General features: G+C 56.1%; 3 protein-coding genes across 4 annotated transcripts; 2 read left to right on the forward strand and 1 right to left on the reverse strand.

Moving 5' to 3' along the window:
* The first annotated feature begins 4,659 nt into the window (after positions 1 to 4,659).
* ADGRG1 (adhesion G protein-coupled receptor G1) lies at positions 4,660 to 10,927 on the forward strand. Of its 2 annotated transcripts, none has more exons than XM_008924187.3 (13): positions 4,660 to 4,754; positions 5,265 to 5,690; positions 6,185 to 6,308; positions 6,390 to 6,537; positions 6,621 to 6,749; positions 6,972 to 7,088; positions 7,592 to 7,637; positions 7,985 to 8,085; positions 8,169 to 8,284; positions 8,652 to 8,926; positions 9,517 to 9,628; positions 9,876 to 10,144; positions 10,311 to 10,927. In XM_008924187.3, the coding sequence occupies exons 1-13, from the start codon at positions 4,715 to 4,717 to the stop codon at positions 10,424 to 10,426; spliced, it is 2,019 nt and encodes a 672-aa protein (XP_008922435.3). In that variant the 5' UTR covers positions 4,660 to 4,714; the 3' UTR covers positions 10,427 to 10,927. The 2 variants fall into 2 exon arrangements, with proteins under 2 accessions (XP_008922435.3, XP_017938473.2); XM_018082984.2 differs by having other exon boundaries at positions 4,715 to 4,754; positions 6,110 to 6,308.
* A 733-nt stretch (positions 10,928 to 11,660) lies between these two features.
* Positions 11,661 to 16,700, forward strand: ADGRG3 (adhesion G protein-coupled receptor G3). Its single transcript, XM_018085549.1, is given in 13 exon segments — positions 11,661 to 11,841; positions 12,307 to 12,336; positions 12,414 to 12,573; positions 12,655 to 12,760; positions 13,287 to 13,427; positions 13,516 to 13,638; positions 13,722 to 13,761; positions 13,836 to 13,936; positions 14,435 to 14,547; positions 14,698 to 14,981; positions 15,278 to 15,368; positions 15,812 to 16,098; positions 16,501 to 16,700. Coding segments are annotated over 13 exon segments (1,773 nt in total). The 3' UTR covers positions 16,617 to 16,700.
* Positions 16,701 to 17,813: 1,113 nt separating this feature from the next.
* Positions 17,814 to 23,497, reverse strand: LOC103758004 (pancreatic secretory granule membrane major glycoprotein GP2). The gene is made up of 9 exons (XM_018085556.3): positions 23,455 to 23,497; positions 22,565 to 22,631; positions 22,205 to 22,372; positions 21,258 to 21,463; positions 20,524 to 20,684; positions 19,700 to 19,945; positions 18,893 to 19,052; positions 18,570 to 18,714; positions 17,814 to 17,914 (listed from the first exon to the last, which is right to left on the reverse strand). The coding sequence occupies exons 1-9, from the start codon at positions 23,455 to 23,457 to the stop codon at positions 17,814 to 17,816; spliced, it is 1,257 nt and encodes a 418-aa protein (XP_017941045.3). The 5' UTR covers positions 23,458 to 23,497.
* Positions 23,498 to 25,702: the final 2,205 nt, after the last annotated feature.

Genomic DNA, 25,702 nt, shown 5'->3' on the forward strand with positions numbered 1-25,702 from the left:
GCCCCACGAAGCCCCGGCCGCCGGCCCGGCGTGTGGCCATTGCTTCCCACCATGTGGGAACCACCAGCACACCTCATTCTTTCCCCTCCTCCCTCCTGGTGGAGGGTGCAGCATCCCGTGGGACTGGTGGCGTGCCTCGACAGAGTGAGCTCCCTACCCTAAAATGCCTGTTGGGGGGATTCCTCCTGCAACATCCCAGCTTGCTGTTGCCGGTCCTGGCATGCTGCTGTGGGATATGAAATGTGGGATGCTTGGGGTGATCTTTGCCCACTGCCTGAGCTGCCCCTCCAGAGGGACCAGCAAAACCCAGCAAGGCCAGCTGGAGAATTGAAATGAAGTCTCCTGGAATAACCTCCTGGCAGCAAATCCGAATGGCTGTTGAGGAGGGAAGGCAGCCAAAGCTCGTTTCATGGTCTGAGGGCTGCAGTAACCCCCCTCCAAGCTCCACCGCCAGCAGGGAGCCAGGAGTGTTTTGGAGCTGGGGGGGCAAATCCTTTGAGCTTGAGACTGCAGCCAGAGCGGGGTTTGCCGTGCCCCTTGCTGGGTTCACAGCTCCCATGTGAATTAAGCCAAGGACTAAAAATGCTGCATACTTGGTTCCAGTCCAGCTTTTAATCCCACGGCCTGGGGGCTGCTATTCGCGGAGCAACAGGTTTACCAGCAACTGCGTGTTGCCTGAATGGAGATCCCTGGGAATAGCCATCCTGCACCTTGTGGTGGCACCCGTGGGTGTCACAGGGACAGTGTTGTGGGGTTTTCAGGCAGCAGGCTGGGTGACTCCCGGCGTGCCAATGTCTGCATGGGACCAGCTGGGTGCAGCCTGTCAACGCCTGTTTTTTAGGAGGGCTCCGACGCGCCAACTCCTTTCCCATCAGCTCACCCAACAGCTGGGGTTTGGCAGAAATCCCGGGGGCCTACGGTCTCTTACCTGACTCCTTGGGTGCTGCAGACTTTGCCCTCACCAAGCTCCAGGTTAAGTACTTTCTGTGTCAAATACCTGGGAGCTTGATATAGGGTGGTCCTGAGCTGCTCTGCACTGCCCAGCACCTCCTTTTCCCTGGCACCTGCGGCACAGGAAGGCAATGGGGACCTCGCTCATGTGAAGGGAGACAAGACCCAGGAGGGGACGGGGTGTTTTGGAAGCCATTTAAAACCCAAAGGGCTGGTTTGGGTGAAGGGAAGGTAGAGCTTATCTCCAAGAGGAGACCGGGGGTTGCTCCCGAAGAAGGCTGAGTGGTGGGAGCGTGCCAGAGGACAGCTGTCTGTATCCTCTGTGGCCAGTGAGGTGCTGTGGGGTGCTGGGGCAGGACTACCTGCACAGCTTTGCTCCCATGTCACAGCAGCCCTCAGACCACCACAGGGGTACCTGGTCCTTCGCAGAACGTGTGTTGCTGCCGCCGAAGCCGCAGGCTTTGCATACCACTGAGTGGGTGCTCTGTTACCCTGGCATGGGAGGAAGCACTGGGTTAGTTTGCTGTGAAATTTGTGTTTGTGGTGGCTTTTAGGAAACGGAAACTTTTTAAAATTTTTGAATGTTAAGACTGAGCTTTAAGCAAATGTTCCGTCTCAAGAGCCCTGGGCACTGGTAGGTGCCTGTGCCAACCTCCCATCGGTTCTCCCCATGTCTGTGTGGGAAGGGCCGGCTGCCAGTGGCTGGCAAAGGACAGATCTGGCAGGGAGTTGTGCTGCTCCCATGGGAATCTTCATCAGGTCTGGTTTCGTCCTGCTGGCAAGACTCATCTTGAAAGTGCTGGGTGTTCTGTGCAACACCGCAGGGAAAAGCCGAACGGCTGCACCCCATCCCGCGGCACGGGCTGGCACCGCGGCACTGCCGCAGCTGCCCCGCGGCTCCTCGGGCATTAACAACCGCGCTGGGTCGGCCCCTGCCACCCACCGGTGACGGGAATCACATGCCAATGCCATGAATAATGGGGGGGGACGGCCCCTGCGGACACACACCACTGGCCAAGGACAAGGGCACTTTGTGAAGCTCCCAGATGACCAGCACTGAGGCATCCCCTTTGCAGAGGGACCTCGACGGGGTCCCCACCTCCTCAGGCAGGTCCAACTGTAGGGCACATTGTCTGTGGTGGGCTGGTTGTGCAAAGCTGTTCTGCATCTCCCTGAGCCTGTCCTGGCTTGCCTCTCTGTGCCACAGTTTACTCATCTTGTTCCCGAGTCCCTGCTGGGTAATAGGATGAGGTGACGAACTGCAGGCTCATCTCGAGGAGCGTCACTTTCCTGACGGACCTGGAAGGAAAACAGATAAAAGCCCTGGATCTCCCCGTTTCCGGTGTTTGTTTGAGAAGTCAGAGCATCTTCCCTTCTCCTTGGAAAATAACGTCATATCCAAAGCCACGTGCCACCTCTAAAAGCTTAAATACCTACTGCCAAGTCATCCAGAGAGCAGTAAGGTAGTAGTAAACACCAGGCGGTTTTGGTGGGTTTTTTAGTCTTTTCTTCCCCCCTATTTACCTACAGGTTTAGAGGCCTCAGTATAATTCCTTGGCCTTTCTTTCCAAGACTAGCATGTATTTTTAATGGTGATGTGAGGATATGACCCGGTGCCCAGGGCTGAGCCTCCCTCTATGCTGGCAGTGAGGAAGCCCGCTCCAAGCTGTGTAGCTGTGTGGCCCTGTCTACATCATCTGGCATTCGTACATCATCCAGCTGATTCTGAGGCCAAACCAGAAATTTTTCTCCTCTGCCACGTGGGATTGGGAAGATGACAAGGCAGGATTCATCCCTGACGTGAACTTGGTGCATCCAGCTACCTTTGCTACTGCTTATCACCAGCATGTGATAAGCAGTGTTTTCCCGCTGCAAAACCATTTTCGGGGGATTTTCTCTCGCTATTGTTCAGCTCAGGAAACAGCAATTGGCGTCAGGTTGAGCAGGACCATATAGGGCTCCAAGGGGAAATACCAGCTCTCCCACCCACTTTCCCACAGGGATTTCTGGTCCCAGTTGAGTAACGGCTGAAAGGGGCTGATCCTGTCCTCCCACCATCCCAACACAGTCCTAAAGATGCCAGCACGGTGGGATGGGCTGAAGCCTCACTGGGATTCAGCATTCCCCATCCCGAGGGGATGCTTTCCTGGCAAGCTGGCTCGCTGCCACCACAACATGGTTGGCATTCATGTGCCTTTCTATTGTTTTTAAGTGATCCAGGTGTTTTCCATTGCCAGTGGCATTTTACCACTCTCGATCCGTGTCTTTTAGATATATTTGCATGATTCCCACGTGTGTGGCAAAGTGCTGGGATGCCAGCCCCATCCAAATCCATTTACTGCTGCCAAGTCGTGTCTGTGCCATACCCTCCAAGCCCACACTGGGGAACCTCATTAGCATCACTCAGTTACAGCCATGGCAGCAGGTTAATTAACAACCCGAAGCCCCCGTCTGCTGGTGATAAACTACTGCAAGGAGCAGATGGGGAGGGACAGGGAGTGGGCTGTACACTGGTGCAGGATACGCCCTGGATCTGTGCTGTGCTGGCTAGAGAAACTTCCAGACAAAGCCTGTGCTGGTGGGAGAAACCTGCTAATGAGTTTTCAAGCAAGTGATTTTCTCGCCACCTTCCCATCTGACGACCCTTGGGCACCTGGGAGAGATCAGGAGCCTTTGCAGGTGATGCTGGTTGGGGCCCCAGCACCCGCTCAAACAAAAGAGGACTCAACCACTCGGTGGGTTCTGAGAGGACGTTTGAGGGTGGTGCAGGAGTGGGGTGCAGCAGTGGCAGACAGAATGCCAGCTAGAATGTCAGCTTCACTTTGTGCATTGGCAAGTGTTTAGCTGGACCAGCTGGTCCAGAAGCCCCCACCGATGCTGTCCCACCCTGAGGGGCAGCGTTGATCCCATCGTTGAGGTGACAGCAGGGCGAGGACGGGGTGACACTTGGTACCTCCCAGCAGCGCTGGAGATGGAGTTTGTGGCCTGGGGCAGGTGGAAAGTGCGATGAGAAAGGCTGTGGGTGCAAGGACTGTGGCTGGGTGAGTGCAGGGGTGTGACAGCACCCAAGGGTGCTCAGCGCTGGCCTGGGTGTAGGTCACTAAAGACAGAGAAAAGGGCGGTGGGGGTGAAAAGTGCTGGGTGAAGGGATGGGCAAAGGGGCTGCAGAGGGTGTGGCCTGCCTGGTCATGAGGGGCAGAAGGAATTTGGGCAGCCATGGTTGCTGTGTTGGCATCACCAGGATGTGCCTGGGAGAGCCTGGTTCTGTCAGATTGAAATGATGGATCAGTCTGCAACGTGTCTGGCTCCTCAGTTAATCCGCAGGAGCTGAAAGCACATGAGAAAATAATTTTAGGGCTGGCAAACTAGGAAGCCACAGTTTCCTTCTGTTCCTATCACTCCTGATAAGAAGCCAACGCCTGAACTGAGATGTGGAGCAGTGAGCGGAAGAGGGGACCCCTCCCATGAGGAGTCGTTGGCCTGTGCTGGGGTGGGGGGGCACCCTCCCTGTGCCAAGAGCTTCCTACCATCCTTCCAGCCCACAGCCAGGTGGATGCTTGGTGCTCCTGGCTCCTCCTGGTGGCAGAGGCAGCATGGAGCTGGCCGTGACACCGGCTGGTGTCCCGCCTGCACAGCCTTTGCTCTCCAGTCCTGACTCCATGGCATGGAGGATACCCAAATACTCATGTGGCCCCTCTCTTTTGTGCCCTTCCAGGCTCTGCTGTCACCTTGAAGGCCAAGCCAAAGCAGAAAGCTGCCCAGGATGAAGGTCCTCCTTTTGCTCCTTCTCTCCCCCCTCCAAGGTAGACTGCCTCAACTGTGTCCTGCTTTGGGATGGTGAGCTGGGTTTGAGCTGCTGGAAGTAACTGGTAGCCCCAAAAAACCAGCTGAGGGGCACCAAGGGGTGTTTGCAGCTGTGGCTTCCACAGAGGTAAAACATGTCATGGGCTGATGAACCTCTGATGGGTCTCTTGGGCAGGATGTGTCCTTTCCTGGGAAAGGAGATGGTCTCCATCCTTCCCTTCTGGAGATGGAGAGGTCCTCTGTCAGTCTCTGTCAGTGTGAGTGATGGCACATGGGAGAGGGTGCCTCTGAAAGACAGGAGTCCTGTTGCCCTGTCAGGGGGCAACTGGCAGATCCTCCCAGTGTGGCTGTGACATCGGGGAGGTGGCTGATGTTGTGCAGCCAGTCCAGGACAAGCTTGGGATGACTGGGGTGGAGAACCCAGCATGCCACATGTGACAGCTGCTGTGGGGATGCAGTGTTTGCTGGGGGTGGCTAAACCAGAGTCTCTGTGTGCTTGTGCAACCCAGGGGTGGGAGCCAGTGGCCACAAGGAAGAGGATTTCCACTTCTGCGGGGACCGAAACCAGACCCAGAGCAGCTCTGTCATTTACGAGCATGGCCCCGCCACCATCTCCATCGAGAACACGGCCCAGGCACTGATAATAAGGAGGCCCTTTTTGCCAAACAGGAGAAACTCTTACTACAAGTACAGCTTGCCCCCCACCTTGGGCAGGTACCGCTTCTGTGTCTACTGGTTCAAGGCCAACAGGACCCTGCGGCTGGTGTATGGGAAGCAGAGCATCCTCCTGGGTGGGGACCCATCCAGCAGCATCACCAAGGGACAGGAGAGTCAGAAGACTGAGAGAACCAGCATGATCATCTTCAATGTGTCCTACATCTCGAAGGACGGGAAGAACACCTCCCTTGATGCTAGAGCTGAATACTTCTTCCCTGGTAAAGGCAATTCAACGTTATTTTAAGGAAATGAAAGGTTTGTTTCATCCCCAGCCCATTCTGTAGCCATCAGCAGAGCACTGGTGGTGTCCCAGTATATGGTTTAGCCTGGTGATGTGAAGACAGCTGAAGGGTGATGGAAGGGATGTAGGTTTGCTTGAAGCAGCCCAAAGATAGGTTTGGTACCTGGGATCCCTAAAAATGGAGGTGGAGATTTTCAGAAGTGCTTTGCTCCCTAAAATCCTGGGAAACTGTGGGCTTTGCAGTGGCCTCTCAGGGTTCTGTCTCCACCAACCTAGTCCCAGTGGACTCAGTGGGAGCCAAGCTGTGGGTGGCAGGAAAGCTCTCTGGGTTTGGGTGACCATCAGCTTCCCCAGCTTGGGGCCAGCTTGAAGCCGTCTGCTTTCTGCTCCCCCCAGGGCCGCGCCCACTTGGTTCTGGGCACGAGGAAGCCAGTTCTGCCAATGTATTTCACGGCATTTCCTTTCCATCAGCCTCTCCAGAGAGCATGCCTGTCTGGGAGCAAGATGTGGAGGACCAGCTCACTGCCTTGGACAGCCTCCTTGCCCAGCCCCTGGCACCAGCCACAGGAGCCACGGAGCAGCAGACGCTCCGGCGGTGAGTTCCCGGCTCACGCCGTTCCTGCTGCTGCCAATGCGTGTCCACTGCCTCCTGCTCACTGCACCCCTTCCCTGATAGCAAACTCGGGGAGCTGGAGAAGACGCTGGCCAAGGTGGAGCTCGAAGGGCAGAACCAGACCTTCGGGAAGGCCACTGTGCATGCAACCGTCCTGAGGGTCCAGCCTGCTCAGGATCCTCAGCACCTGGCCTTTGCTTCCCAGAGAGAGGTGGGTCATGGAAAGCTTGTCCTGGTGCTCTTGGCCTGTTGCTTCACCTCCCAAACTCCCTCCTGACGAGTCTTTCCTTGCAGGAGGGTGGAGAGGTCCATGGGTTCACGGTGGACTTGCCAAGCAGCCTGTTCATGATGGTGAAGGAGAGGGAGGAGGTGGTGGAGCACAGGGTGCTCCTCATGGACATCAACAACCAAACCATGTTCCAGGTAATGCCCACACACGTGGGACGGTGGAGTGTCTGCGGTGCAGGGCAGCAGGGATGGCACCCAGGCCAAGGTGCTGGTGCTCGCTCAGAGAAGATGCTTCAAAGATGAGCTTGCCCAAGAAGCTTGATGGGGAAAGAGTCCTGGGACCTCCTTCTTGGGGATTCTCACACCCAGCAGCTCTCCCTTCCCACACTGCCACTGCCTCCTCTTTTTCTCCAACAGGATGAAAACAGCAGCCACATCCTGGGAGACAGGGTAGTCAGCATCTCCCTGGTGGACACGGTGGTAGCCAACCTCTCTGACCCAGTGGTCCTCACTTTCTACCATGACCAGCTGCCGGTAGGTGGGGACACAGCCTCGTTGAACCTGATCCCACCAGGAATGGAGGGACAAAGAAGGCTCGGGCCCTGCCAGCTTAGAGAGTGGGCACAATCCAGCAGGTCCATGCCCTTGGCCTGCCTGTGCAGGGACTGCTGTGTCTTTTGGGGCTGCCTCATGATCACAGCTTCACTGTGTGCATTGGGGGTGGCACTGCCTCCATCTGTCCAGGGGATGCTGCATGGCAGGTGTGTCACCTCCAGCACAGTCTCCAGGCTGGGAAACACTCTCAGTTAACAATCCTTTGGCTCATTCATGGCCCTATCAGGTGCCTGCTCAAAGCTGAACCCCTTGTTTGGAAAAGGGGACCTGGAAGGAGGTATCTGCTCCATCAGGTGCCTTATAGGGGTTGGTTTGTCTCCTGAGATCATCTTGCCTCCTGCCCCATGTTCTCCCCTATCATACGTGCTGGCAACAAACCCACAGCTGCATCCTGACCAGGGCCCATGGTTTTGTCATTGCAGAGGAATGTGACCCCACTGTGTGTCTTCTGGCAGGAGGACATCACTGGTGAGTGCCCCTGCCCTTGGGTGTGAAGCCAGGCACTGCCTTTGCCCCTTTTGCAAGGTACCACAGCCCCACTGGTAAGAGTGCAGGTTGCTTTGCACCTCCCTTCCTTGCTCCAGCTCCACAAACCATTCCCACAGGGTTGATGTCAGGTTTTTCCCTCCATAGCTAACCTAAGTGCTTTCCCCTTCCCTAGGAATGGGTTCTGGTGCTGAGTGGGCTATCTGAGTACATATGCATGGCCTGGGACCCCTCATCCTTGTCCTGCCTCTTTCCTTGCCCTAAAGATCCATGAACCCGAGGCAGATGTTCCTGCTGCTCACCAGACACTCTCCCTTTCTCCTGCACAGCTGCTTCTGGGAGCTGGGACAGCTATGGTTGTACAACAGTGACAGGGAGCAGCCAGACCGAGTGCAGGTGCAACCACCTCACCTACTTTGCTGTGCTGATGGTGGGTAGCGCCTTCCCACAGCTCTCTACATTGTTCCCACTGGCTGTTCTTCCTCACTGTCTCTCCTTCCTCCTTCTCCTCAGGTATCCTCCCCAGAGATCACCTATGTGCACAGGCATTACCTGAGTATCATAACCTACATCGGGTGCCTGATCTCAGCTTTGGCGTCCATTTGCACCATCGTCTTCCTCTACTTCAGGTACAGTGTGATGGTTCACACCACGCTCCCTGTCTGTGTCCTGTCCCTTGCCGTGAACCCCTGGCAGGGCACAAGCTCTCCAAGTGCAGCTGATGGCCTGGCTGGAAGCATGATGAAGGAGCAAGGCCTGAAGAAAGCAGAGTTCTCCTCTCCAGAAACCACCCCCTTGGTCAGGCCTCCTGCAGGGTGCTCAGAAACACCTCTCTTTTCAATGATTTTGGAAAATCTGCTTGGTTGTTGTTATGGACCCAGCGAGCAGAAGCCTGCAAAGATCTTTTCAAGGACCCATGTGAAGCTGTGGGGTGTTGTGGGGCACCAAGGGCCGGGCCAGGCATGGTGGTGAGGTCTGCACCCTTCTATTCTCCAGAAGCAAACAGCGAGACCAGATCACGAGCATGCACATCCACATGAACCTGCTGGGTGCCATCTTCCTCCTGGATATGACCTTCCTCATCTCTGAGCACTTGGCTTCCAGCAGCAGCGAGGCAGTCTGCAGAGCTGGGGGGCTGTTTCTGCACTTCTCCCTTCTCAGCTGCCTCACCTGGATGGGCATCGAGGGCTACAACCTCTACCGGCTTGTGATCGAAGTCTTCAACGCCTACCATGACCACTTCCTCCTCAAGCTCTGCCTGGTGGGCTGGGGTGAGCACAGGGGAGGCAGAGACACCCCCAGGGCACAGGGTGGAGGGGCACTTGGGTATGGAATGCCTGGATGGGGATGGAGACATCGCTGTGTGGGAGCAGATGTCTGAAAGCAGAGGGGTGGAGAAGGGGACTCGATGGCTGAGAGCAGAAGCTGGTGCTAGAGCAAGGGTGTCACCCAGCAAGAGAGATGTGAGAGCCACCTCTTGGGGTCTTTAAATAGTAATGGGATCCTCTCTTTCTGAAAAAACCACCCAGGGCAGCCCAGAGAGGAGGGCTGGATGCAGGAAGCACCCACACATCTCTGCTGTGCTTTGGGCAGGAAGCTGTGGGAGGAAGATCTCATAACCTTTTGTGGGCTAAAGTTCCACATCCCTGGGAGACCCCTGGTTGGGGTCAGCACAGCACAGCCCACTCCCAGGCCAGAGCTTAAGCCAGGCATCTTTGTTGCCTGCTCTGCCCTCAGTGCCCTGTTGGGAGGGAGGATGTTGGTTTGTATTCTACACAGGGAGAAAGGGGCAACAAGTCCTCCCAGAAGGCCCAAAAGCCAGGGACTAGGGCAGCCACTTCACTCTGCTCTTGCCACCCAGGATTGCCCTTCCTCTGTGTGTCGCTGATCTTCCTGGCTAACTGGACAAACTACGGCCCCTTCTCCGTCCCCATCTATGAATCCATCGATGGCAAATCCACCAGCGCAACCATGTAAGTCGTGGGAAATGCCTTGCCTGGTTTCTGGTCACAGGTAAAGTCAACTGGCTGAACCTTCACTGTGTCCTGCAGACTTCCCTTGGCCCCCTTGTGGCTTTTCTGGGGCTTTGTGCCAGGGTGTGGTGGGGGATCCCTCCACCCTGGGCACTGGGTTGGCACTTTCGTGCTTCCCCAGACCCTCCCAGCTCAAGTCCCTGTGTGATGACACAGTGTAACCCTCTGCCCTTTCTCCTCCCTCCAGCTGCTGGATCACCAGCCCCCTGATCCATAACATCGTGAACCTGGGTTTCTTCAGCCTGGTGTTCCTCTTTAACTCGGTCATGCTAGGGGCCATGGTCCGGGAGATCCTCCGGCAGAACAAGAAAGGCCACAAGCTCAAGCACGTCCTGGCCCTCTTTGGGCTGAGCATCCTGCTGGGCATTCCCTGGGCACTGATCTTCTTCTCCTTCACCTCTGGTGTCTTCTGCCTTGTCTCCCTCTACATCTTCACCATCATCAACTCCCTCCAAGGTGAGCCTGGGACACTGGGCTCCTCCGAAGGGCACCGGGGTTTTCATGGGGTGTTGGTGGGGTGGTGATGAGGTGTGGGAGGAGCCCTGGCAGGCTGGCTGGCTCTCTCTCAGCTGCTGTTGGTGCCTTGTGGGGGTTCACCCACCCTTCCTCTCCCCTCTCGCAGGCTTCCTCATCTTCCTCTGGTACTGGACCATGGTGCTGCAGGCGAGGAAGTCCCCCGACTCGCAGTGCAGCTCTGACAGCGTCAAGCTGCAGCCCAACAGCAGCCACGTTGGCTGAGCCCCGCGGTGGCCGTGCCGTGCCGGGGCTCCCTGCGCCGAGGACGGCCACGGGAAGGACTGACTCCACCTGCTTTGCTACTGCACCCACCTCGTAGGGCTGTGAGGAGCCCAGGGACCTGCAGCGGGACCAGCCGCCCCTTGCCTCTGCCAGCCCCCTCCCCAGTTTTCCCACCCACTGCATCCTGACTGGCTTGGCATCTTTGGGGCAGAAAGGAGGGAGGGATATTCACTTGGGCAGTGGGGGCCTCCGGACATCCTCTCCCACGCCCTGAGGCCAGGGATGATGGCTGGGAAAGGCCCCATCTTCAGCCCTTGCTGGTGGTCACCGTGAGGGTCCTTCCCCAGGGAAGACAGAATGACTCTGCCCCTGCCACACCCTCTGGCAGCTGGAATAATCTATTTTTGTTATTTTGTTGAATGTCTATTTTTGGATGGTGTAGGAGTTTAGTGAGCATGCCTGCACACCGGACTTGTGCCCATTAAAGTTGTTCCTCTCACAGTGTGGCTTGCTGGGGTCTCTGCCTGGTGCATTGTTGGGCTCTCTAATGGGATCTATCCCTCAGCTGGGGTTGTCCCATTCCCAGGGCAGGACTTGGCATTTCAGCCTGTAGGATCCTTCTGAGCTGGGACAGGTAATTTTGCTCCTGGCAGAGCACTGGCTGCTTGGTGCCATAGGGATTGGTGTGATGGAGGGAGATGCCAATGGCTTGGGAATCCAGGGACCATCACTACCCAGAAAGGGAGGCTGGTGGAGGACAGAGATATAAAGAGGGAAACTTCACAGGACAAGAGTTGCCTCCTTCAGTGGCTGTGGGGCCAGGCAGAACCTGGCTGTCCTGGCTGTGCTGCTTGCAAGTGCAGCACCACATCTCCTGTTCAACTATTTCCCCTTCCAGAGGGTGCTCTGGCTGCAGCTCATCCCCCTCCACTCGGCTTCCAGCACTCACCTGGGGCAGGGACACCTTCCCAGGAAGGGGATGCTTCATCCCAGCAGCTTGTGGTGATGCCCAGTTTAGGAGGGGGATGCTCCAGCATGTCACTGTGCTGGTGGGTGCCATCGACCCCTTGGCAGGACTGGGGAGAGAAAGGGAAAGCAAAAAGCCCCATGTCAGAGAGCAGAAGGAGCCAAGAGGGAAATGCTGCAGCTCTGACAGTTGTCACTGTTGCTGTGAGCCAGGGCAGGAGGTCCCTTGCCAGCCCACAGGAAGGAGTGAGGGGTTCTCAGAAAGGAAATGAAGACACAGCCCTGTTGCCTCAGGAGTGGCCACAAGCCCTGGCAGAGCCTGGGGAGGAGCTGAGCTGCTGAGACAAGGGGACTGGAGTGAGGTGGGACAGCCAGGGGTGGTCAGGAGACCCCACAAAGCAGCATGAACCTGTTCCTGGGTACCATCCTGCTGCTCCTTATGCCGCCTGGTGAGTGGTGGGTGAGGGGGGGACAGACATCCTCGGTGTGGGGGGTGCCATGGGCTTGAGGGAAAGGTTTTCACATGGGAAGGTGTTGACCCAAAGACCATGGTGGGGTGTTTCACCCTGAAAAGTGGACAGGCCAGAAGGACAATCCCTGCTGAGATGTGCAGAACTGGTAGAGGCAAGTGGAGTTGGGGGGTTTGCTGCTGGGGCATTTTTTTAAAATCTGGAACCAGCAGCCCAGGGTCTCTTCTACAATCCCTCTGGGGGGGGGGCTGGACACAGTGGTTTTGTTCTCACCAGCCCTGATGGCTGTCTGGGTGTTTTTGAAGTCCATGTAACTGCAGAGCTGTTCCTTTCAAACCTGGTGGCTGCCAGATTCTCCTGCCTCCCCTTCCCTTGTGGGCAAGGGGAGGACTCACCCTAGATTTTGGGGTTTTCCCTCCATTTCTTCACGTACTCTTCTTCCAGATGTTGCCGGGGGAAATGAGCGCTGTTCCGGTGAGTGGTGCCCCCCATCCCCACCCTCACCCCAGTGCCGTGGTGCCTGGTGGTCACCCTGCTCCCATCCTCCCCAGCTCTGGGTCGGGGTGATGATTCCCTCTCATGCTGCAATGTGACGGTGGAGCCGAAGAAACGGGGCCGTGGGTTTGGCATCCTCCAGCTGCCCCAGCGCTGCCCGCAGCTGGGGAGCTCCCACAGCTCCGCCTGTGCCTGCCTGCGGGATCGCTGGTTCAGGTAGCAGCAGGGCTGGCCATGGCAGGGTCTGGGGGCTCAGCTCCTTGCATCCACTAGTCCCACAGCCCCGCTGTCCCACAGGGAGGTGCAGGGGCTGCACAGTCGGCTGGTCGGGCTCAAGAAGCTGCTCCTGAATGTCAGCAGGGCTGCCGTCCGTGATGTTCTCATCACCTTTTCCCCCACGGAGGTGAGATGTGCCCTTCCCTCTCCCTCGCTTGGGAGGTCCCACACCTTCCAAGCATCCCTTTTCCAAGCATCCCTCGGCCCCCCGCCCAGGGGTGTGGTGTGCCCTGCTGTGCTCTTCCTCCACTCTGTTCTGGGGTTGCATCATGGACCCACATCAACTTTAACATCCCTGGGCAAGGAGTCACATGAAATGGTGCTTGGGAGGAAAGAGCCCTCCCTGAGAGCCGTTCCAGCAGACATGGGTGGTCACAGGGAGAGTAAGGTAGGAAAGGAGGAGGAACGTGTGTGACTTTGGGCCTCCTGCCCCCCCCCAGGCTCTCCCAGCTATGGATGTCCCACACATGGGTGATCATGGGTTGAGGACCTTGTGAGTCCCACTCTCAGCTCTGTCTCTAGCTGCTGGGGATGAGTTTCTCTCCTTCTGCCCTCAGGCAGGGCTTCTGGCTGAATTTGGAGCAAGGTTGGTGGGTCCCAAGCAGAGAAGTGACCTGCCAGCAACAACCTCTCACTGTTCTTCTCTGCCTCAGGGCCCCAGCACGCTGAACACCACAGAGAAGGGGAAGGCAGGAAAAATCCATCTCCCTAGGGAGATATTTCGGTCTCTGAGTAGCCAGATAGTGCGTGTGGTGGTGACAGTCCTCAACATCCAGCAGCTTGGCATGTTCAAGGTATGAGCTGGCACTGCTGGCACCCTTCCTGCTGCTGCTGGCACTCGCTACACACCAGCTCAGCTCAGGCAACGTTGCCCCCATGCAGGAAGTCAACCAGTCAGGGCAGGTCCTGGACAACACCGTGGTGGGCATCACAGTGGGAAACACCAGCATCTCCGGGCTGCGGGACCCCGTGCAGCTCACCTTCACCCACAGGCAGCTGCCCCGTGTAAGTCAGCCCTGCCCGCCCTCCACCTCTTCTCCAGTGCCCCTCACTGTGGCATCAGTTGATGCCGCTGTCCCTCTTGGCAGGATGTCACCCCACAGTGTGTCTTCTGGGATCCCAGCAAAGGTACAGTCCTCGGCAGGGCCGGGTGTGTGGGGCTGTGCTCAGTGCTCTCCGTTGTCACTCCTTTCCTGTTGCAGGACAGGCAGGAGGCTGGCACAGCAGTGGATGTGTCACACAGCCTGGGGACCAGAAGACAGTCTGCTCCTGTGACCATCTCACCTTCTTCACCCTCCTCCTGGTGATGATCCCACTCCCCACAGCTCCTGCTTGTGCCCTGACAGTGCTGCCCACCTGCTTTGGTGGCCCCTCCGGTGTCATGAGTAGCCACAGTGATAGTTATAGCTGTTTCCAGGCAAGCCCAGGTCCCAAACACAAGCCCAGCCCCAGCTCAGGAGGGCAGCAGCAGGTCAGCAGAGCAGGACAGCCCAGAAAAGGCCCCAGCCTAATGCAGGCTCTGGAGCAGCAAGGCTTAAGATCCCATATCCTGGTGAAGTCTCCCAGGAGGGTGGTCATGGTGGTCCACTTCACTCACTCCTCACTGCACCCTGGGGAGCATCTCCTCTGAGCCACCACTGCCTTGCTCCCCCTGAAGACCTTTTGCTGGCCAGACAGGGGGCTTGTATGGGGGCTCTGCAGCAGTCCACCGGGTTTATCAGCCCTGTGGCTCTGGTAGCTGCAGTTGGGTTTTCTAGGCTGGTCTGGAGCCTGTCTAACCTAACATGTGCATGTTTGGCAGAACCCAGCTCTGGACAGCCCCACAGCACAAGCCTTGATGGCTGTTGCCACCGCTGGCTGTGGGGTAGCCATGGTTTTTTCCATCTTCACCATCGCCTTCTGCCTCTTCATAAGGTAGGATGTGCCAGCAGCTCCACGGGGACTTGTCAAGCTGGGAGAGATGTGGGGCAATTCTGGTGCCTCTGCGTGGACCTGCTGTGATGCAGCAGGAGGCCCTGCTCACCTGTGACCTCTACCTTTCCTGGTCCCTCTGGGAACACTCAGGTGCAGGTTCAGGTTTGAGGAGACCGTGCGCATCAACCTGGGGCTGCACATGAACCTCGTGGGCAGCCTGTTCCTCCTCAACCTGGCCTTCCTGCTCAACAGTGGGCTCTCTGGGAGGACCCAGCCGGGGACCTGTAAGGTCCTGGGGGGGCTCACCCACTACTGCCTGCTCTGCTGCTTCACCTGGACGGCGCTGGAGGGCTGTCAGCTCTACCTCCTCTTCGTCAAGGTCCTTGGTGTCTACATCCACCACTACCTGGCAAAGCTGTGCCTGCTTGGCTGGGGTGAGCACTGCCAGCCTGGGGGCAAGCTTAGGGGAGAGGGGGGCACTAGGAGGTTTAGATTGGATAGTAAGAAAAATTTCTTCACTGAAAGGGTGGTCAGGTTCTGGAACAGGCTGCCCTGGGCAATGGTGGAGTCACCATCCCTGGAGGTGTTCTAAAGATGTGTGGGTGTGGCACTTGGGGACATGCTTTGGTGGTGAACATGGCAGTGCTGGAGTAATGGTTGCACTCGATGATCTTGGAGGTCCTTTCCAACCTAAACAATTCTGTGATTCTGTGTGTCTCCCTTCTTCCAGGCTTGCCCATTCTCGTGGTGGGAGTGGCAGGAGCTATCGGCAGCTACGGAGAGTACAGCATCCAGACCACGGACCACCAGGTCATAGCCCTGTGCGTGCACCACTGCCCACAGGGCTCAGGTGGCCCTTTGGCACAGGGAGTGGTAGCCCAGTCCTGCTGGGAGTGCAGCAGTCAGGGATTGCACCCATCCAGCTTGGCTTTATGCCATGCTTCTGCTTCCTTAATTGTGATTACAACATATCTGCCACCCCCACCCCCACCTGTCATGCTGAGCTTCCTTGGCCATGCCTGCAGCCCTCCAGGTCATGGAGGGATGTCCAAGGTCCACCTGGAGCTTCCCCAGGATCCCTCCCAGCTGAGCAACACGAGGGCAGTGGATATGCACCACTGTCCCCTTGCTTCATCCTGGCCTTGGAAAACCCCCCCAGCACAACAGTGTCCCTGCATTCCTGAAACATCCCCATGTGGAGGCTCCCATGAGTGCTTCTGGGGCTTGCAGGACCACTGGAGGCACTGTGGTTGTCTCTTTTCAGGTGCTGGATCACTTCCAAACATGTCCTGCTCCACTACATCACCAACTGCGGCTACTTCAGCCTCATATTCCTCTTCAACATGGCTCTCTTTGGGGTGGTGACCCAGAAGAGCTGCAGCTTGCAGGGCACAGGGGCAGTGCAGGGAGGCCGCAAGCCCTGGAAGGTGGCCCTAGTGGCAGCAGGGCTCTTCTGCCTGCTGGGAGCCACCTGGGCCCTGGCATTCTTCACCCATGGCATCTCCTCTGCGCCCGTGCTCTACCTCTTCACCATCCTCAACTCTCTCCAAGGTCAGTGCTGCCTCTGAGCTGGGTTCCCTGAGCTCAGGTGGGGAAGATGGAGGAGGCAGGAGCCTGGCAGTGGGTTGACTAGGGGTCCCAAGGCACCAGCATCTTCCCAGCACTGACTGGCAGGCTATGTCAAGCAGCAGGTCCCAGCCACCAGCATGGAGATGCTCATGCTTCCAACAACATCCACTCCACAGGGGATGTCTTCCTCCAAGAAAGTCATTCCTCAGCAGAGGATTAGGGACATTTGGCATGTCCCACCCAAATGGCCCACCTGAAGTATGGGGGGTAGGAGTGAGCTGGGAGAATTCCCTGGAAGAAGCGGGGAAATGCTGTCAGCATCCTGGCAAGATGCTTCCCACCATCTCCTGCTGCTGCTGAGTGTTTGTATTCCTTTCCCTGCAGGAATCTTCATATTCATCTGGCTGGTCATCCTCTACTACCCAAAGACGAAGGAGACCACTGGCTCCCTATCCCACATCATCAGACATGACAAAAACACCACAGTCTCCCAGGAGTAGCTCCTGGTTGGACCTCTCTTCCTGCCTGTGTGTGCATCCATCGAGAGCAATCTTTGATCCTGGCAGATGCAACTTCCCCACAGAGGGAGGAATCAGTTTGCCACACCTGAGTTTACCCTTCAGTGGGCATGATCCACCTCACCAGGGCTCTTTACTTCTGCTCTTCCATTCCTGGCAGCCTGCCTTGGGCAAGGAGCTCCAGAGATGACCCTTCCACTGAAGTCCCTCATAGCTGAAGTTCCATGGTCTTGAAGTGCCCCTGATCTTATCCCCAAAGGGCTATCGAAGGGATGAGGAGGGAGCCCATGAACTGCCCACCTTCAGCTGTGATGGAGCCATCCTCCTCTTCACTAGAGATGGCCTTTGGTGCTGAACCAGCCCAGCAATGGGTTTCCTGCCGTTGGAAGGAGAGGAATGACTCGCTCCAGACATGGGAGGTTCAGGTCTGGGAGCCAGCAAAAAAAAGAGAAGTCCCATGAGTTTCTTGGCAATCCATCTCCTGCTCTCTGGCAGGGATCTGCTGGGTGTGTTTCCTGAAAAACACCTGCAGGGGCCAACAATGATTCCTGCATGGATGCTGTGCTTCAGCTGAAAGCTCACACACAGCCACCTCGCAGGGCAACTGCTTGTCTTCTCCTGATCTATGTTTCAGTATTAAATCCCTGCCACCTCTCCGAGCACTGTGGATTTAGTCTTTGATACCTACAATACTGTTTGTTATTTGCTTTATAGTAGGGATGTATCAATAGGCAGAAACCTTGTTGGCAATTTGTCATGGATGAAGGGAGAAATCAGCATGGATAGATGCACACATGGGTGTGCATGCACAGAGCAACCCTTTCTCTGCTAACACTATATCTGTGTCACACAGAACCACACAAAGACTAGCTTTGGCGGGCAAGTACCTAGTGTGGGGATACCTCCATCACCCCACTTCCCCAGAGGGTGACTCTGGGGAAGAGGAACACAGGAAGAAGGACCCTCTCAGCCCAGGGTACATGCTTTGAGTTTAGAGAGCCTGGGCCCTGAGGGAATGAAAAGGTCCTGGGGATGCTACAGGGAACGGAAACACTCTGATGTGCCTCAACCTTCACGCACTGTTTGCGTCCAACCATCACTTCCTTCCCCCCCAAACCCATAAAGACACAGGCAAGAGGCTCTCTGCCACTGTCACATTTATTTGGGAACAGCTGTTTCCTAACCCGTTCGCCGCCCCACACTGACGGCCGCCACAGCCACGGTGAGCACACCGAGCACACACAGCAGGACGAGGGCCCCGGGCAGCCACGGGCTGGGTCCTGCCAAAGAGGAGAGAGACTCGTGACATGTCTGGGTCCCCCGAGCCAGCTCTGAGCCCCAGTGCAGCACCTCCTGGCAGGGGATGGATTTGGGGGAGGTCACCTCCTGTGAAGGGCAGGAGCCACTGGAGCTGGGGGTACTTTGGAATCCTGAGGGCACTAATAGGACTCAGTCACCCCAAATGGCCTCCACCCACCCCTGCTGCCCAAGGGCTCCATCTAGCTCAGCATTCATGCCTGGTCTGATCTATGCTGTAGGTGGGCTTGTCCCCAACCCTGGTCCTGGACTGCTGCTTGGATATCCTGGATTGCCCTCGGTGCTCAGGAGGAGCCTGCCTTGCTGGGCTGATGATGCAGAGGTCCAGTGTGAAGACCCAGCCTTCCCTGGCTGGGGTGCTGCACCAACAGTCTCCTGGTTTTGGGTCCCTTCCTGCCCAGCTCCCCTGCTCATCCCAACCTGTGCCTGGCATGGAGCCACTCACACAGAGCTCTGTGCTGGTTTGGCTTTGGAATTTGCCATGCATGGCCATGACACCTGAAGGAATCCACGCTTCTGTGCACAGATTTTAGCAGCCCTTTTTAACAACCTGGCACTACCTAGAGGGTGGCAAGGGTCTGGGAGCTGCTCCTGTTCTCCCCAGAAGGACATACATACCCGCCAGGTCCTGTTGGTCAGTGCTGGAATGGTGGGTCTCTGCTCCCAAGGAAGGAGCAGCCATCAGGTGGATGGGCCCATAGGAGACAATCTTGTTGTAGTCATCCACCAGCGCCCTCTTGTTCTTCAAGTGCCTTGGGCATTGCTGTCAACAGGGCCAAGGGAAGGGTGATGGAACCAGAGGACAGGGGAAAAGCCTGCTCAAAGGGCAAGGGCCATCCTGGAGGTCTCCTGCTGGCAGAGACCCTACTGGGGTCACAGCCTGGGAGCAGTCAGGACCCCAGAGCAGGAGAAGAACCAGGTCCTAAAGAACCTTAGCTCACCTTGGCACAGGGCTCTGGACCGCTGGGGAGACAGAGCCGGACACGGCAGTGCAGGAACACCTCGGGGTAACCAACAAACTGAAACATCTGGAAGCTGAACTTGGCAGTACTGCTCTCTCCAATGGCATTCAGGTAGGTCACTGTCTTATCATGGGGACACCTGGGACATGACAGCTGGGTCAGTGAGTGCCAAATGAGGGGAAGCATCCCAGCCTGGAACACCAGATCCCACAAAGACCAGGTGCAGCCCCTAGGCTTTGCTGAACAGGCCTATTTCTTCCTCAGTGCCGGTGGGGATGCCTTTCCTTGGAGTCTGTGTTGTGCCCAGCTCAGGGAGGAGCTGCTAGCAGCCCAGAGGCTGGCTTATGTCTTGCTCTGTGGGGCCACAGCTGCTCTGCAGGGGTGGAGTGAGCCTGGTTGTGGTTCCCACTTCCCAGATAGACACGTTTCTGGCTTTAGCTTGGCTGCAGCCACCTCTAAGGCAGGATTTTCACTGAGACATCTGCATATCCCAGCAGAGTCTCCCCTCTCCTCCTCTTGCCCTTTGCCTCCCTAGCTGACCAGAAGCAACACCAGAAGGAAGGCAGCACTGCTGGCAGCAGAGCAGGAGAGGGGACTCAGTTCAGAGTTTTTTGGGGGCTCATTGTGGGGCTGTTCTGGCTGTTTGATGATGGTGTCCCCCACAGGTTCCACCTATGAGCAACGATGGTGTCATTGCTCATTGCTCCTGTCCTTAGCACCCAGGAAAGAGATGTGACTGTGCTCGTGGTGCAAGGAGACCGGGTGTGCTGGGGGCTCTCCACTCACCCCTGCTCAATCAGGTTGTGCTGCACGCTCTGGAAGGGATCCATGCTTGGGGTGGCCCAGCAGTCCAAAATACTCAGCAGGAAGTACTTGAGCTGGTGCTGTCCTTCTATCTTCAGCAGGACATAGAGTGTGTCCGTGACGGGGACGGCCACAGCCGGCAGGTGATAAGGCTGGAGGTAGGAGGGGGACTTGTACAGTCTCATGCTGACATTGAAGTGTCCTTCCTTGACCATGGACTGCACCAGCCTGGGAACAGTGATGAAGAGAGGAGAGCAGAGGATGAGGGCTCCCAAACGGAATGAGAAAGCAGGAAGGACGTAGCACAAGTCAGGCCACTGATGCAGGTGCTCTGACTCTGGATGTGCCTCTGTTCCCAGGTGGAGCCTTGGGAGAGCCAAGCCCTGAGCTGCCTTCTGTGCCATGTGTGGACAGAAGCAAAGAGCTGCAGTGGTTCCCATTGACCTGCTGGCCAGTGAGGGCTACAAGAAAGGCAATCCTAACCCTGCACACCCATGGGAGCCTGGTGGGGGCCTCTTCCAGTTCCCACCCTTCGTTTTTTGGAGTTGGTTTCAAGCAGTGAGGACAGGAAAAAGGCAGATTGTGTGTGCCCCTTTTTGGCTCTGCCCCAGGCCCAAATCCTGTGTTGAAAAAACACATTGGGAAGGAAAAGAGAGGCTAGGATGGCAGACCAGCGTGTCTGGCGTTGCTCTCAGGGCTCTCTAGGGGCTCCCCAGGGCCTTTGCAGATCACCTCATTGAAGGGATCTGCTTTTCTGCGAGCTCAAAGACACCATGTCAGCAGCAAGGAGAAACAGCACCACTCACTTGTCAACAGCAGTGAGAGCGAAGGGCAGCCTCACCACCTGCTCATAGGCATAGATGCAGGAGAAATGCACTTCCAGCTGAAAACTCCGGGAGATCATGGCCCCATGGGCTTCCTGCTCTGACTCAATGACGTTGGAGTAGGAGACATGGGAGTTGTTTTTCTGGAATGACACAGAAATCAAGTGTCCAGATTACGGCTAAATCCATACACAGAGATCCAAGCTCCAGCTCAGAAGGTGCAACTCAGCTGTAGCTGCTCCAGGCCTGGATATCTGCTGGGGTTTCAGCTCAAGCCTTGTGTTTGGGGGCTACTGGGAGCCACCAGCAGAGCAGGCAGGAGTCAGCACAGCGAGCACGGGTGAGGGCTCTTCTGCAAAATGCAGAGCTGGAGCACCAGTTCCTCTGCACCCTTCCTGATCCATGAAGCAAGTGAGGGACCAAGGGGACGGGGCTGCAGAGCTCAGAGGGTGTGGCCAGAAAGCTGAGGGCTGTTATCGGCTAGTGAAGCACACACTGAGACTTCCATGTTCTGCTAAATCAGGCAAAATGTGCTGCCAGCACAGCAGCAGAGGCTTCTGACATCCCCAGGGAAGCCTTTCAAAGGGAAGGGGAACTTTACAACACCTAGATAAAAAAGGAAAAGCCTTTGAGGCTTCCCTTTGCTGTCCCCACTTAGCATGTCTGCTCCTCTCATGGCTTTGGAGCTATGCAGAAAGTGTCTGCTGGATCCTTACCTGGATTATTGACCCACAAGCAGTGTGGTTTTCACCAGTGAGAGTGGCTGAAAAAAACAGCTCACCCTCTTCTTCCTTTTCTGAGACCTTGCACGCTTGATTCTTCAAGTGGACAAGCTCCCGTGGGATTTTCAAGAGTTCAAACACCTCCTTCCTCACCATCATCTTCATATACTCCTCCTCACAGGCCAGCTTCAGTACCACATCTGGGGGAAAAAGCCATCTGCAATAGCAATAAGGAAGAGGCCTGAAGGAGCCCTATGTCAGCTGTGGGATGGCACAGCCCCACTGAGCTCAGCAGACCCTCATCCCAGCCTCGGTGGAGGCTGCTGGTAGGGCTCTTCAGAGACACTGGGCAAAAGACAGACCTTTGGGAACATGCAGAAGTTAATGTGGGTCTGGTATTTTCTAAGAGCTGCACAAGTCCATGGTTGCCACTACTCCGAACAGACACAGTCCTTAAGCTCAAGACATAAAGGCAGATGTTGTGGGCCTGGCCCCTTCCGAGGGCTTCTGTCCACAGAATCCCCACAGTCTGCCAAGGGCACCAGACAGGGACAGCAACCCTGTCCTTCAGAGGAAGAAGACACAGTTTTTGGATAGTGCCTGGAAGGGGCTTTACTGTAGCTGTGCCAGAATGTGCGTGGTTGTTCTGAGACGGTGGGGCAGCTGTGCCCTGCGGCATGTCACGCTGCCCTGGCACAGCTACACCACAGCACAGCCAAGGAATTAAGGAATTGAAGCTTTTTGGGAAGAAGAAAATGCCCTGTGACTGGGTCTTGTACCAACATGTAGTCGAGGATGTGGTTACAGTGGTGGGGAATGCACCTGAACCAGAAGGTGGGATGTTCTCCTGGAATGGTAATACCAGTGCATTGTGCCCATCACCCTTCCCTCTGGTGCCCCTGGACAGACTGGGGAGGGCTCACCAGCATTCCCAACCCTACCTTGGCAGAATTCCCCCTTGAAGCCTGGTTTGCAGCTGCAAACTGGTCTGTCCCCCACCACCTGGCAGTGTCCCTGGTGCTGGCATGGGTTGGACAGGCAGGCATCTGGGCTCCTCTTGAGGTGGACAGCAACCCGTGGCCTCAGGCCATGTGTGCTCCCCAGCTCACCTGCAGCAAAGGAAAGGCAAGTGAGCTGAAATGCAGCAAGAACACCTCCCTGATGAGGGATGTGAGCACGAACTCGTCCCACTGCAGGAAGACCTGCACAGCTCTCAGAGGCTGAGATTCTTGCCTAGGGATAAGGATCTTTCTATACTACCCATCCATGACCCAGTAGGGACAGAGTACAGGGAAACTCACCCTTGTTGACTTCACAGCCAGCCAGGCAGAGCACAGAGAACAGCAACAAACATCTCACAGTCCTTTCCTGGAGAAACAAGCAGGCTCTGGGTAACTTGGGTTTGTACCATGCTCGCTGGACATGTTTGCAGTCATTCGGAAACAGTGAACCCTCAAGCATGGATGCAATAATATCTGTACTGTATTTCTTAGGTTTGATGGCACAAAGTAATTTCCTACCCCCTCAGGCTAACACAAGGGTCAAATACTGTTCTGAATTTAGGTAGAGATTCCAGAAAGACGAGGTGGGAGAAAGCAGCCCTTGGACCTGCAGGGATGTGCTGACAGTGATAAAGCCACATTTCAGTGAGAACAGGTACTTTGAGTAAAACTGCAGAGGTGAGGCATCAGTCTGGGCTCCCCAAAGAGGGAAGGAGTTTCCCTCTTCCCACTACAGCTCTTTTGAAAAGTTAGGATTTTCAAAAGGATCCTCACTTTTCCAGTAACTCATATCTATAACAAGGAGACAACAGGATAAAAACCCCCAAAACCAAAGCCTTGAACACAACTAAAATTAGTGAAAAAAAGACGCAGATTAAGTCAGCTCCACTGTCGGTACAGATAATGGATTTCTTTAGGGAAACTAATGGCACAGTCCTGGAACAGCCCTGAACACTGGATTCTCCTTATCAGAGACATGGATGTGAGTCAGCCAGGGCTGATGGCTGGGCAATGCTCTGTCTGAGAGCAGGACAAAGCCAATGCCAAAAGCCCCACTCTGGTCCGGCAGCACACACACCCTTCCAACCCTCCACCAACCCCAAGCGTGACTGCTGGACTGCTGGGCAAGGGGGGTTTATTCCCTGCTCCAGTCCTGAGAGATCCCACCACCTTGATTTCATCCCACTTACCATCGCCAGGCCACGCTCTGCTCCTCCACCCACCCACCGCCGCCCCGAGGCCACTCTGTGCTCCCTGCTCCCCGTGCTCCCTGCTGCCCGTGCTCCCTGCTGCCCGCCTTATATCGCCTCCTGGCAGCTCATCCCTCTCCCCCACGCAAACACGCTGCCTCTGCGATTGCACAAGAGCCAGCTTAGCATCCTTCAGGGCCGGGGAGGAAAGGACTCTCTGTGAATGTCCATCCTCTGGCATGGATGGCCCTTCCAGTGAGCCAATGGCCTGTGAACACTGACCCATTTCACAGTCCCAGTGGGATTCCAAACAGGGGGAGTATCTGCAAACCCCCCAGGGATCTCGGGGTTGGTGTATCCAGCTGGTTTTTTGGTACCTGTTTTTGATGCAGCAGCTGCAACAGATACCACAGTGGCACATGTGAAGGCCAGATAACTCTGGATACTGAGTACAGGCAGTTTTGCAAACACAACATACATTTGCTTGAGCTGTGTTTTTATTGACTTCTGGCATCTAAGAGCTGCTGAGAAGTACTGGTGAGAGATGGAGGGATGAGGGCTTGGTCCTACCTCAGTGGGAATCACAGAACATTCTGAGTTGGCAGGGACCCACAAGGATCATTGAGTCCAATTCCTGGCCCTGCACAGGACAGCCCCAACAATCCCATCATGTGCTGGAAAGCATTGTCCAAACACTCTTTGGTCTCTTGTCAGGCTTGGTGTTGTTACCACTTCCCTGGGGATCCTGTTCCAGTGCTACTGTCTGGATAAAGAACCTTTTCCTAATATCCAACCTAATCTTCCCCCTGCCCCCCTCAACGCAGCTTCATGCCATTTGGGCAACAGTAACCATTTGCAAACAGCAGTAATCACTCAAGATGATGCTTCTTGATATATATTGACTGTACTCTTTGCTTCCTCAGAGCTTTAATTGCTACAGTTACCATAACATAGCAGCTAATGTGAATATTCATCCATCCATCCATATTTTTTCCTAACCACAACAAAAAAACAGAAAACAAAAGTGTTTATCACCTGACCCTGCTTACAGCCTAATGGACTGCCATTTAAAAAGAAAAAAAAAAGAAAAAAGAAAAAAGGAAAAAGAAAAAAAAAGAGAAAAGGGAGAGGAAAAGGAGAAGGAAGAAGAAGAGGAAAAGGAAAAGAAGAAAAATAAGGAAAAATATGAATAAAAATAAAAATATAAAATAAAAATAATAAAAATAATAAAATAATGAAAATAATAAAAATAATAAAAATAATAAAAAGTAATAAAAATAATAAAAATAAAAAGTCGTTCTGCCATCCCTTGGTGCCAGCTTTTGGGCGAGTGCTTCTGCAACAGAGGAGAAGGATGGCGGGGCAGGTGGGGGGAGAACTTTTATTTCAAGAGAGCCAACTCTTGAGTTTTCGAGCAAGTCTCAGAGGGGCGAGGCTAGCTCGTGCTCTCCGGGCAGGGTCTGCCGCCATCCCTCCCTGTGCCCGCCGCTGCCCCGCGTTGTTCCCTTACTCCCAACGCCCCGGGCAGCCGTTGCGGGGCGCGGGGGCGGCCGGCCGGGGGAGGCGCCGCAGCGCTGCGGGGCCGGGCAGCCCGGCGGGAGCGCGGGGGGCACTGCTGATTGAAAGCCCCCGGGACCTTGTCTGTGGCCTGCCGGGGTGGCGGAGTCTGGCGGGAGAACCCCGGGGGGAGGCCGGGGAGGCTGGCCGGGCTGTGGAGGCGCAGGCCTCCGCCCTGTGTCTCGTTGCCATGGTGGCGCGCCCGGGCAGGCCGGCGGCGGTCCATGCGCTGCTCTTGGAGCCGCGGGTGAGGGGGCGGCCGGCTCTGCCGTCCCCCCCGCTGTTGCCCCGCTCGGTCAGCCCCGACGGATGCGGCAGAAACCGCCAAAACAAACAGCCCCGCCGCGCGGCCGTGACGGGTTAGTTTTTTTTTCATTTCATTGTTACGTGTGGGGAGGCAGCCGCTGCCTCATGGAGGCTGCCGGCTCCGCCGAGCGTCCCCCTGCTCCAAGGCCCCCGGGCGGCCGCAGGGGCCGTCGGCCGGTGCCCAGCGGGTTGATGGAGCTGCTGCCCCGCCAGCAGCACCCCGGGCAGGAGGGAGGGCACGGGGGACACAGGCTGAACAGGGGGATGTGCTGTGCCCTACCGAGCCAGGCTTTGCCTGCTCTGCCGTCTCCCCCACGCTTGGGGTGTCTGGAAACACGGGAGCCACTTATTGACAAAGCCCAGTCCAAACTCACTTTCAGTGCTC

Source organism: Manacus vitellinus, unplaced genomic scaffold (assembly GCF_001715985.3).
Source record: "Manacus vitellinus isolate BGI_N305 unplaced genomic scaffold, ASM171598v3 scaffold_10_pilon, whole genome shotgun sequence".
Lineage (NCBI taxonomy): Eukaryota > Metazoa > Chordata > Aves > Passeriformes > Pipridae > Manacus > Manacus vitellinus.